Raw genomic sequence first — 12,786 nt, forward strand, 5'->3', positions numbered from 1 at the left:
TCGGCTCATAGCGCCAGGTACATAGAGGAAGAGATAGGCTACTGAGATCCTCATACCTAATACAGACAGGTAGTAATACAGCAGGGAGATAACATTACACAGACATAAGGGGGGGGGGGGGGATTTTAACTGATGGACAAGTATAAACTGATGAACTCATGCTCTGGTAGTAATATGATATACAGATAACAAAATAACTCAAGTCACTGAAAAACTATGATTGCGACATCTATAGTATGCTCATTTAAAAAAAACAGTCTCTCAATATGCAGGTAAAATTTATACGGATTGGTAATCAGAATGTTTTTCAGGAAAATATGAAGACGTGCTAAAAAGAGAGTAAGAAAATTATAAATATGGAAATTATTTCACCTTCCTGTTCTGGTTAATAATTACACTCTACAGATAAAATGTGTGTGTGTGTGTGTGTGTGTGTGTGTGTGTGTGTGTGTGTGTGTGTGTGTGTGTGTGTGTGTGTGTGTGTGTGTGTGTGTGTGTGTGTGGTGAGCTGATCTCAGTGGGGAATAGCCAAGGGAGATACATGGAGTTGATTTCTGATAAACTGTAATTACAGTGTGTGTCTGTGTGTGTGTGCTGTTCACACATACAATATCTGCCCTTACCAGACAGAGAGAGGAGGAATAGATGATTTTGAACCTAAAGTGGCTAACTCTGAACACAAAGTGGTGTGTGTAGTAGTGTATATGTGGGTGTAGAATACAATGTAACTGGTTGGTTCGACAGGAGTGGGGCCTCTGAATCAGTTGTTGGCATGGTAACTTCTTGACAAGACAGATATTCTCTTCCTCTATGTCTGGCGCTCCTCCATTTCTTCTCTGTTTCCATCCTCACATCTCGTCCTCAGGGTCAGAGCTGTGGTTATTCATCTGTAACACACACACACGCTCAATCAGCAACAGTGTGTCAAATCACCAAAGAGTGTTTTGTTCAGGTAAGGCTCCCCTCTCCAGGGTGATTATACACAGTGATGAGGAAGGTCTGGAGGATAATAGTCTTCTATATAAACACCCACTCATCTGTCAGGGTAAGAGCATCCTGTCCAGCTTTCATTTGTCCTATTTTCAGTCTCTCTTTCTCTCTCTTGCTTTTACTCTCAGATTTTCTTTGTGTGTTTGAGTTGAATGTCAGTTATGATTGTGAACTGTGTGTGGGTGAGATGAACCCAGAATGAGATCTTCAAGTGTCATGCTATTGATTTGTTTTTATTACTCAAAATGGCTATGGATTTGATGCTCTTGTCAGTGTTCTCTTTGTGTGTATTTGTGTTTGTGTGTGTGTTTGTGTGTGTTTCTGTGTGTGGAGATAAGCACTATTTCTGTTGCATGCCAAATCACACTGACAGCTGCTAAATCACAGCCAACCATAGGACATGCTTAGGCCCTCATGTCGCTCTGACACAAGGAGAAAGAACTCCCACTCACATTCAGAGATTCTCCACACACAGACATCAAGCCAGTTACCGTGTGATCATCGTCGCTGGCCTCCCCCAGTTCGGGGCTCTCTCTCTGGATGCAGCGGCGTGGGGGGGACAGGGGGGAGGGTGAGCGCTCACCACTGCTGGCGGAGGGGGAGTACGGTGACCCGGCCAGGCTGCCCTCCCTCACGGGAGACCCTAAAAAACACGGAGAGAGAGAGAGTGAATAGGAGTGAACACAAGTCCCCTCTATAGGGCAGATCAGTGTTGGTGTGCCTGTTCTCACTTTCAATCTAAACCATTGATGGTCAACTGCAATGCATGATTTGACAGACGAGAGGAGAGAACAAGAATGACAGGATGAGGGAGAGATGTGGCGATAGGGAGAGAAATAGGAGAGGGGAGAGGGAGACAGAAAGGAGAGATGAGGTACAGTAGTGGAGGAGGATCATAATTTACGTTGGAATAAATGAATGCGGAGATGAGATCAGTCAACCCCCCAAAGGCAACGTGTACAGATAAAAGATAGAAAGGATGAGATGACACACACATTTCTTTTTTTATTTGTCGGTACAGTGTGTGTGTCGTAGAAAGGACAAAGTTGCAGTTTGTCCATGTGGCCACATGAGGGCAGCAGCAGCTACAACACTTCCCTGTAGGACTTTGTATTTATTCTCCTATGAGCCTTCTGTCGCCATCTCTGTACTTCTCACTGTCATTCTTCTTCGCTGATTCGTAAGAACCGAACAGGTGAAAGCACACACTGTGGCTTCCCCTATCATGCTTTCCTCCTATTTCACCTGTCCACTCCTCTGTCTCTCTCTCTCTGATTGGTTGTCTCACCTGTGTGGTCCTGCCTCTGTGTGTCCATCCTGTCCAGGTTGTCAAGCAGCCCGTCAATCTGTGTCTTTATCAAAGTCAGCTCCCTCTTAATGACCTGCAGCTCCTCCATTCTCACTACAAGTAGGGAGAGGTTGAGGGAGGGAGCGAGAAGGGGGAGGAAAGATATAGAGAATGAGAGAGGGGGAGAGAAGGAAGGAAAGGATCCAAGGCAAGTTTCTGTGAGTGTGTTGGTAATAAGGACTATCAAGGTGATGAGGGTGGGTATTAGAACAGCATATACACTGCCTATTGGTTCTGCTCTGTTGATTTGGGCTAATAATGCGACCTGATTGGCTAGGATCCATTAAGGAAAGAGGCTGCTGTAGAAGTGTTGTAATGAGAGAACCATCTTGAGTGTAGTGTGTGAGTGTGTGTATTACTCACACTTGGCCCTGTTGGAGCTGGTGGAGTGGGTTCTGGAGCTCTTGGAGGGGGGCCTGTCTCGGCTGCGTCTGTGCCCAGAGGAAGTGGAAGAGGAGCGGGGTCGTTTGGCCAGGCTAGGTCCCTGGGACAGGGGAGGTAGGGAAGCTGGCACACGCTGGTAGTCATACATCCTGAAGAGGGAGACATCCACACACACTGTCATCCAACTACTAGTACTTTGTGTAGTATTGTCAGTGTGACTAGATGTGTATGTGTACGCATGTCAGAAAAGTACAGTGACAGGATGTTTGTGAGTGAGTGTGTGAGCAGGCAAGCATGTGTGTGTGTTTGCGTGTATGGACAGTGATGTCTATCACCTGGTTGGATGGATGTGTCTGTGGGTGTGTGTATTTGTGAATGTATGTCTCCTATGATGAAGGACACAGAGGGAGAGGGTTGACAGGATGGTGTAATATGATCTGACAAGCAGAGGGAATATACACAAACATACAGAATGTGTACACAAGTGAGAAAATAATAAGAAATAGTATCTGATAAGGTGAGGCAGAGGATATCCCAGATAGGGAATGCGGAAATGAAGTTGAGCAAGTTAAAGACCCCTGGTACTCCTCACACAACCATTATAGTATTACCCTACAGGTTGAAGACCCCTGGTACTCCTCACACAACCATTATAGTATTACCCTACAGGTTGTTAGACCCCTGGTACTCCTCACACAACCATTATAGTATTACCCTACAGGTTGAAGACCCCTGGTACTCCTCACACAACCATTATAGTATTACCCTACAGGTTGAAGACCCCTGGTACTCCTCACACAACCATTATAGTATTACCCTACAGGTTGTTAGACCGCTGGTACTCCTCACACAACCATTATAGTATTACCCTACAGGTTGAAGACCCCTGGTACTCCTCACCCAACCATTATAGTATTACCCTACAGGTTGTTAGACCCCTGGTACTCCTCACACAACCATTATAGTATTACCCTACAGGTTGAAGACCCCTGGTACTCCTCACACAACCATTATAGTATTACCCTACAGGTTGAAGACCCCTGGTACTCCTCACACAACCATTAAAGTATTACCCTACAGGTTGAAGACCCCTGGTACTCCTCACACAACCATTATAGTATTACCCTACAGGTTGAAGACCCCTGGTACTCCTCACACAACCATTATAGTATTACCCTACAGGTTGAAGACCCCTGGTACTCCTCACACAACCATTATAGTATTACCCTACAAGAAAACAGTGCCACTTGATATGGAAGTCTCATCACATCATGTGACAAAACACAAACAAACTACAAATGACTAATGAGTGTAATGACTACTAATGACTGAACATACTGAAGGAGAGGAGAGGTACGGAGGGTTTGAAGAAGAGGAGAGGTACGGAGGGTTTGAGGGAGAGGAGAGGTACGGAGGGTTTGAAGGAGAGGAGAGGTACGGAGGGTTTGAAGGAGAGGAGAGGTACGAAGGGATTGAAGGAGAGGAGAGGTACGGAGGGATTGAAGGAGAGGAGAAGTATGGAGGGATTGAAGGAGAGGAGAGGTACGAAGGGATTGAAGGAGAGGAGAGGTACGGAGGGATTGAAGGAGAGGAGAAGTATGGAGGGATTGAAGGAGAGGAGAGGTATGGAGGGATTGAAGGAGAGGAGAGGTATGGAGGGATTGAAGGAGAGGAGAGGTATGGAGGGATTGAAGGAGAGGAGAGGTTGGAGGGATTGAAGGAGAGGAGAGGTATGGAGGGATTGAAGGAGAGGAGAGGTATGGAGGGATTGAAGGAGAGGAGAGGTATGGAGGGATTGAAGGAGAGGAGAGGGATGGAAGGAGAGGTATGGAGGGATTGAAGGAGAGGTATGGAGGGATTGAAGGAGAGGAGAGGGATGGAAGGAGAGGAGAGATATGGAGGGATGGAAGGAGAGGAGAGATATGGAGGGATGGAAGGAGAGGAGAGGTATGGAGGGATTGAAGGAGAGGAGAGGTATGGAGGGATTGAAGGAGAGGAGAGGGATGGAAGGAGAGGTATGGAGGGATTGAAGGAGAGGTATGGAGGGATGGGAGGAGAGGAGAGGAGAGGCACAGGAGGATTGAAGGAGAAAATGGGAAAGGAGATGAGATGAGGAGGAGGGGAGAGATCTACTATGTGACAGAAGTTAGATTTGGATCAGTCTCCACTGTCAGTCCCCCCCTCTCCTCCCTCGTTCCCCCATCGCCTAGCTCCGTATCCCTATCAACAGCTAAATCTAATTGGTTCTGTCAGGGCCAATCAAAAGCTCTCTGGCAGCACAGCGGAGCAGGTAACAGGAGAGAGTGTATCACACACTCGCTTTATAACCGTTACAGAAACATGGGAGAGTGTATATTATGTGTGTGTGTGTGTTTGTATGTTGTGTGTGTGTGTGTGTGTGTGTGTGTGTGTGTGTGTGTGTGTCACAGCCAGAGGCTGTGACAGAGAGAGGTGGTGTTTTAATCATGTTGATTAAGAGAGTCATTGATCTCCTCCCCCACTACCTCCCTGGAGAGACCTGACCACTCACTGGTCATCCATCATCAGCCAGGGGGAAGGACACATGTCAACCTACTGGTAAAGGCTAAAAACTAACCAATAAGACCCCGAAAAGGGTCACAGGAGCACAGTCAGCCAATCAGATTCCTCCGAGGGGTCAGAGCTAGCCAATCACACACACCACACACTTTACAGGAGTCAGCACTCCAATCAGATAACAACCATAAGTCAATTTAGTCTCGTCTTGACTGGGACCTATGTTAACCTGTAGGCCCTATAACCACAGCTTTAATGAAAGTCTTCCACTCTGAAATGAAGTACAGGAACTTTTATACAAGGACTGCCTACCTGGCTACTGTCTGCAGTATTAAAGGACTGCCTACCTGGCTACTGTCTGCAGTATTTAAGGACTGCCTACCTGGCTCCTGTCTGCAGTATTAAAGGACTGCCTACCTGGCTACTGTCTGCAGTATTAAAGGACTGCCTACCTGGCTACTGTCTGCAGTATTTAAGGACTGCCTACCTGGCTCCTGTCTGCAGTATTTAAGGACTGCCTACCTGGCTACTGTCTGCAGTATTTAAGGACTGCCTACCTGGCTACTGTCTGCAGTATTTAAGGACTGCCTACCTGGCTCCTGTCTGCAGTATTTAAGGACTGTCTACCTGGCTACTGTCTGCAGTATTTAAGGACTGCCTACCTAGCTCCTGTCTGCAGTATTAAAGGACTGCCTACCTGGCTACTGTCTGCAGTATTTAAGGACTGCCTACCTGGCTCCTGTCTGCAGTATTAAAGGACTGCCTACCTGGCTACTGTCTGCAGTAATTAAGGACTGCCTACCTGGCTACTGTCTGCAGTATTTAAGGATTGCCTACCTAGCTCCTGTCTGCAGTATTAAAGGACTGCCTACCTGGCTACTGTCTGCAGTAATTAAGGACTGCCTACCTGGCTCCTGTCTGCAGTATTTAAAGACTGCCTACCTGGCTCCTGTCTACAGTATTTAAGGACTGCCTACCTGGCTCCTGTCTGCAGTATTAAAGGACTGCCTACCTGGCTACTGTCTGCAGTAATTAAGGACTGCCTACCTGGCTACTGTCTGCAGTATTTAAGGATTGCCTACCTAGCTCCTGTCTGCAGTATTAAAGGACTGCCTACCTGGCTACTGTCTGCAGTAATTAAGGACTGCCTACCTGGCTCCTGTCTGCAGTATTTAAAGACTGCCTACCTGGCTCCTGTCTACAGTATTTAAGGACTGCCTACCTGGCTCCTGTCTACAGTATTTAAGGACTGCCTACCTGGCTCCTGTCTGCAGTATTAAAGGACTGCCTACCTGGCTCCTGTCTGCAGTATTTAAGGACTGCCTACCTAGCTCCTGTCTGCAGTATTAAAGGACTGCCTACCTGGCTACTGTCTGCAGTAATTAAGGACTGCCTACCTGGCTCCTGTCTGCAGTATTTAAAGACTGCCTACCTGGCTCCTGTCTACAGAATTTAAGGACTGCCTACCTGGCTCCTGTCTACAGTATTTAAGGACTGCCTACCTGGCTCCTGTCTGCAGTATTAAAGGACTGCCTACCTGGCTCCTGTCTGCAGTATTTAAGGACTGTGTACCTGGCTACTGTCTGCAGTATTTAAGGACTGCCTACCTGGCTCCTGTCTGCAGTATTAAAGGACTGCCTACCTGGCTCTTGTCTGCAGTATTTAAGGACTGCCTACCTGGCTCCTGTCTGCAGTATTAAAGGACTGCCTACCTGGCTCTTGTCTGCAGTATTTAAGGACTGCCTACCTGGCTACTGTCTGCAGGACTGCCTACCTGGCTCCTGTCTGCAGTATTTAAGGACTGCCTACCTGGCTACTGTCTGCAGTATTTAAGGACTGCCTACCTGGCTACTGTCTGCAGTATTAAAGGACTGCCTACCTGGCTCCTGTCTGCAGTATTAAAGGACTGCCTACCTGGCTCCTGTCTGCAGTATTTAAGGACTGCCTACCTGGCTACTGTCTGCAGTATTTAAGGACTGCCTACCTGGCTCCTGTCTGCAGTATTAAAGGACTGCCTACCTGGCTCCTGTCTGCAGTATTTAAGGACTGCCTACCTGGCTACTGTCTGCAGTATTAAAGGACTGCCTACCTGGCTACTGTTTGCAGTATTAAAGGACTGCCTACCTGGCTACTGTCTGCAGTATTTAAGGACTGCCTACCTGGCTACTGTCTGCAGTATTAAAGGACTGCCTACCTGGCTCCTGTCTGCAGTATTTAAGGACTGCCTACCTGGCTACTGTCTGCAGTATTTAAGGACTGCCTACCTGGCTACTGTCTGCAGTATTAAAGGACTGCCTACCTGGCTACTGTCTGCAGTATTAAAGGACTGCCTACCTGGCTCCTGTCTGCAGTATTAAAGGACTGCCTACCTGGCTACTGTCTGCAGTATTTAAGGACTGCCTACCTGGCTCCTGTCTGCAGTATTTAAGGACTGCCTACCTGGCTACTGTCTGCAGTATTAAAGGACTGCCTACCTGGCTACTGTCTGCAGTATTAAAGGACTGCCTACCTGGCTCCTGTCTGCAGTATTAAAGGACTGCCTACCTGGCTACTGTCTGCAGTATTAAAGGACTGCCTACCTGGCTCCTGTCTGCAGTATTAAAGGGCTTTCATCCTAACCTCTTAATAAGCTCTGCCACCTAATTCAATCCTGTGGGACTGACTGAGTCACATTCCAACCTGAATGTCTTTCACATGGCATCTGCTTATAGCATCAGAGAGCAATTAGGGCTGAGAGCCAGACAGACAGAGACCTGGGCACTGGCTCCAGCTCTTAAAAACAGAGAGAGGAGGGAGGAGGAGGGGGAAAGGAGGTTTCGAGAAAAAAAAGTAAGAAAGAAAGCAAGAGAGAGAGAAGGACACATCACCCTCCATACACACCAAGAAGATCCTGCACCGCCAAAAACCCACCCCAGGAACCATAGCCCTGTTCTCCTGTGCCCTGAGTGTAGCCTACAGCAGAGCAGGGCTCAGAGACTCATGAACAGATTGGTTAGTGTTTATTTACAGGTCTAAGTAAGCCTGAATGGCCTTTACACAGGCAGGGCTGTGTGGAGATAGCCATCGTCTCTGCAGTAAGGCTCCAGGCAGACTGCTGAGGAGAGAGAAACCCACTTTAATCCACCTGCAAACAGGATGCCAGTTGGGAAGCCTTGAGGTGTGATGTCAGTTTGGGGTCAGTGATTGAGCTGTAAATCGCTGAGAGAGACAATACTTTAGTGTTCAGTTGAGGAATGTGTGTTACCCCTTTACTGAAATCTATATCACACTTCAGTTTCCCTGTCTCAGGAGAGCTTTCTTGGGAACAGGAACGAACAGGAACGATGGTGGCCCTCTTGAAGCATGTGGGAACAGCAGACTGGTATAGGGATTGATTGAATATGTCCGTAAACACACCAGCCAGCTGGTCTGCGCATGCTCTGAGGGCGCGGCTGGGGATGCAGGCTGCAGGCCCAGACGGCATCCCCAGCCGCGCCCTCAGAGCATGCGCAGACCAGCTGGCTGGTGTGTTTACGGACATATTCAATCAATCCCTATACCAGTCTGCTGTTCCCACATGCTTCAAGAGGGCCACCATCGTTCCTGTTCCCAAGAAATCTAAGGTAACTGAGCTAAACGACTACCGCCCGTAGCACTCACTTCTGTCATCATGAAGTGCTTTGAGAGACTAGTCAAGGACCATATCACCTCCACCCTACCTGACACCCTAGACCCACTCCAATTTGCTTACCGCTCAAATAGGTCCACAGACGATGCAATCTCAACCACACTGCACACTGCCCTAACCCATCTGGACAAGAGGAATACCTATGTGAGAATGCTGTTCATCGACTACAGCTCGGCATTCAACACCATAGTACCCTCCAAGCTCATCATCAAGCTCGAGACCCTGGGTCTCGACCCCGCCCTGTGCAACTGGGTACTGGACTTCCTGACGGGCCGCCCCAGGTGGTGAAGGTAGGTAACAACATCTCCTCCCCGCTGATCCTCAACACTGGGGCCCCACAAGGGTGCGTTCTGAGCCCTCTCCTGTACTCCCTGTTCACCCACGACTGCGTGGCCACGCACGCCTCCAACTCAATCATCAAGTTTGCGGACGACACAACAGTGGTAGGCTTGATTACCAACAACGACGAGACGGCCTACAGGGAGGAGGTGAGGCCCTCGGAGTGTGGTGTCAGGAAAATAACCTCACACTCAACGTCAACAAAACTAAGGAGATGATTGTGGACTTCAGGAAACAGCAGAGGGAACACCCCCCTATCCAAATCGATGGAACAGTAGTGGAGAGAGTAGCAAGTTTTAAGTTCCTCGGCATACACATCACAGACAAACTGAATTGGTCCACTCACACAGACAGCATCGTGAAGAAGGCGCAGCAGCGCCTCTTCAACCTCATGAGGCTGAAGAAATTTGGCTTGTCACCAAAAGCACTCACAAACTTCTACAGATGCACAATCGAGAGCATCCTGGCGGGCTGTATCACCGCCTGGTACGGCAACTGCTCCGCCCACAACCGTAAGGCTCTCCAGAGGGTAGTGAGGTCTGCACAACGCATCACCAGGGGCAAACTACCTGCCCTCCAGGACACCTACACCACCCGATGTTACAGGAAGGCCATAAAGATCATCAAGGACAACAACCACCCGAGCCACTGCCTGTTCACCCCGCTATCATCCAGAAGGCGAGGTCAGTACAGGTGCATCAAAGCTGGGACCGAGAGACTGAAAAACAGCTTCTATCTCAAGGCCATCAGACTGTTAAACAGCAACCACTAACATTGAGTGGCTGCTGCCTACACACTGACACTGACTCAACTCCAGCCACTTTAATAATGGGAATTGATGGGAAATGATGTAAATATATCACTAGCCACTTTAAACAATGCTACCTTATATAACGTTACTTACCCTACATTATTCATCTCATATGCATACGTATATACTGTACTCTATATCATCGACTGCATCCTTATGTAATACATGTATCACGAGCCACTTTAACTATGCCACTTTGTTTACATACTCATCTCACATGTATATACTGTACTCGAAACCATCTACTGTATCTTGCCTATGCTGCTCTGTACCATCACTCATTCATATATCCTTATGTACATATTCTTTATCCCCTTACACTGTGTATAAGACAGTAGATTAGGAATTGTTAGTTAGATTACTTGTTGGTTATTACTGCATTATCGGAACTAGAAGCACAAGCATTTCGCTACACTCGCATTAACATCTGCTAACCATGTGTATTTGACAAATAAAATTTGATTTGATTTGTATTACCAGTATTTAACCAGATACAGCCACCTCACTGTGCATAAAGTATATCAACTGGCCACCAATGTAGTGAGAGGGCTGGGACCGTTGCCTTTTAGCGGAGACGCTGGGAGACTAAAGACTTATGGGAGTTTAAAGTCCTTTAGTGGAGTTTGCAGAGGGAGATAGACAGCGTGCTGCTACAACTACTTTGAAGTGTAGTTTCAGAGAATAGGAGCTCGTGAAACACAACGAGAGACTGGATGTGTGAGGATTAGAGAAAACAGAGCGAGAGTGTGTTTAAGTGTTTGTGTAAGTGTGTGTGCGTATGCGTGTGTTTGTGTGTGGATTAGAAGAGATATTATAAGAGAGGCTTTGTCTCTACTAGAGCTGTTATCTGTGTGTGTAGAGGCAGACATTTTCTCATATGCACACAAACAGATGCAGACACACACACACACACTAACACACACAAGCTGTCGATGGAGCTAGCCAGCCACGTAGGGCAAAATCATGTACCGTGTTTGAAGCAAATTGAAAATCAGTGGTGAGGGTTTTTTCCTTTGTGAAGACAGAAAAATGCAGAGCGCGGCAAAACAACAAAATGCAAGGAAAAGATGACAGTGTCAACTCACAGCTACAGTACTGTGTGTGTGTGTGTGTGTGTGTGTACGTGTATGTGTGTGTACGTGTACGTGTGTGTACGTGTGTGTGTGTACATGTTTAACTTGAAGTCCAAACAAGAATAGTAAACAAACAAATATTTTACCAATTTGGGACATTTTGTTCGTCCCTTGTTCATCCATGAGGTCAAATGCTATTTCTAGAGGGTTGAGGTTAGAATTAGAGTTAGGGTTAGAATTACGTTAAGGATTAGGGTTAGGAACTATGGTTAGTTTTCGGGTTAGGAGCTAAGGTTTAGGGTTAGGATTAAGGTTAGGTTTTTGGGTTAGGATTAGGGTAAGAGTACAGGTTAGGGTTATGGTTAGGTTTAGAGATAGGGGTTAGGGAAAGTAGGATTTTGAATGGGACTGAATTGTGTGTCCCCACAAGGTTAGCTGTACAATACTGTGAGAGAGAGAGAGAGAGAGAGAGGTGGAGGTGTAATCTCTATGTTGGACAGCCTGTTTCTCTAACCATCATCCTTACACTCTCTTATTTTCTTTCTGCATGTTTGTTTAAACTGAAGATAGAAACACAAACACAGAGGACGTCTTCAACTCTTCAGTGCATGCTGACATCTACAGCATCGGAGTGCCTCACACAGAGTGCATTCACACAGAGGACAACAAGGTTGTTCAGTGTGTGTTTGTGTGTGTGAGAGAGAGAGCACTCTTTATTCAGATGTGCTGAGTGCTGTGTTTATGAATGAGCCATGTCACCTTCAGTGTGCCTGAGGGAGGTGGAGAGCTCCCACAGCAATTACCTGAGTGACTGACCTGGGTGACGAACCAGACAGAACCGGACTCAACTGGACATGGCATAACTGAGTCAGACTGAACAGGACTGAGCTGGGTTAAGCCATGCTGAACCAGATAGAACCGAACTCAACTGGACTTGGCAAAACTGAGTCAGACTGAACAGGACTGACCTGGGTTAAGCCATGCGGAACTGGACTAAACCGGACTGATATGGACAGAATCCGACGGGATCAGAGATCATTTGACTGAAAGTCATTGAGCAAGACTGGAGTGGACTGAACAGGATTCAACTGTGAACTGGGTAGGGCCGCACTAAACTTGAATTAATTGTATTGAACCGGACTGACTGTCAAATTCTGGCTTGGAATCTGTACTGAGGTCATGATCTCTTGGCTGGAGCTGTAGTGAAAACACCCCACAGCTCCATGTCAAAACACAGTACCATCTACAGTACAGTACCGCTGGAAAGTGAACTTAATGGCAGTTTTCCAGCCTACAGTTAATTCTCTATATGCTTCAGTTACTGTAATGTAGCCACCCTGACCCACGGCCCAACATCTGCTGTGAGCCACAGAAAACTAACCTGAGCTTTAATGGAACTTGTAATATAAGCTGCTGCACTTAGAACAGTTTAAGCTGACTTATAATTATTAGAGATTCAGCTAGGGTTAGAGTGGCTTACAACCTGACTGGTTTCATTATAGAGGCCACACAGCAACTCTCTGTGTGTGTCACGGATGTTGAAGGAGGAGGACCTAGGTGCAGCATGGTGAGCGTACATTTTCTTTTATTATAAAAATGATGCCGACAAAAAAACAATAAACCATACAAAAACAAATTG

At 47.0% G+C, this 12,786-nt stretch overlaps 1 protein-coding gene across 1 annotated transcript in view; it reads right to left on the reverse strand.

The window, feature by feature from the left end:
* Positions 1–419: 419 nt before the first annotated feature.
* The window catches only part of LOC135558616 (RNA-binding Raly-like protein), a 70,199-nt gene continuing 57,832 nt past the window's right edge, over positions 420–12,786 (reverse strand). Inside the window, exons 4-7 of the mRNA XM_064992559.1 lie at positions 2,702–2,871; positions 2,279–2,392; positions 1,482–1,633; positions 420–887 (exon numbers count right to left, since the gene is read on the reverse strand). Coding sequence (XP_064848631.1) covers positions 849–887; positions 1,482–1,633; positions 2,279–2,392; positions 2,702–2,871 — 475 coding nt within the window. The 3' untranslated portion in view covers positions 420–848. The remainder of the gene's footprint in view (positions 888–1,481; positions 1,634–2,278; positions 2,393–2,701; positions 2,872–12,786) is intronic.

The sequence above is a fragment of the Oncorhynchus masou genome, chromosome 2 (assembly GCF_036934945.1).
Source record: "Oncorhynchus masou masou isolate Uvic2021 chromosome 2, UVic_Omas_1.1, whole genome shotgun sequence".
Classification (NCBI taxonomy): domain Eukaryota; kingdom Metazoa; phylum Chordata; class Actinopteri; order Salmoniformes; family Salmonidae; genus Oncorhynchus; species Oncorhynchus masou.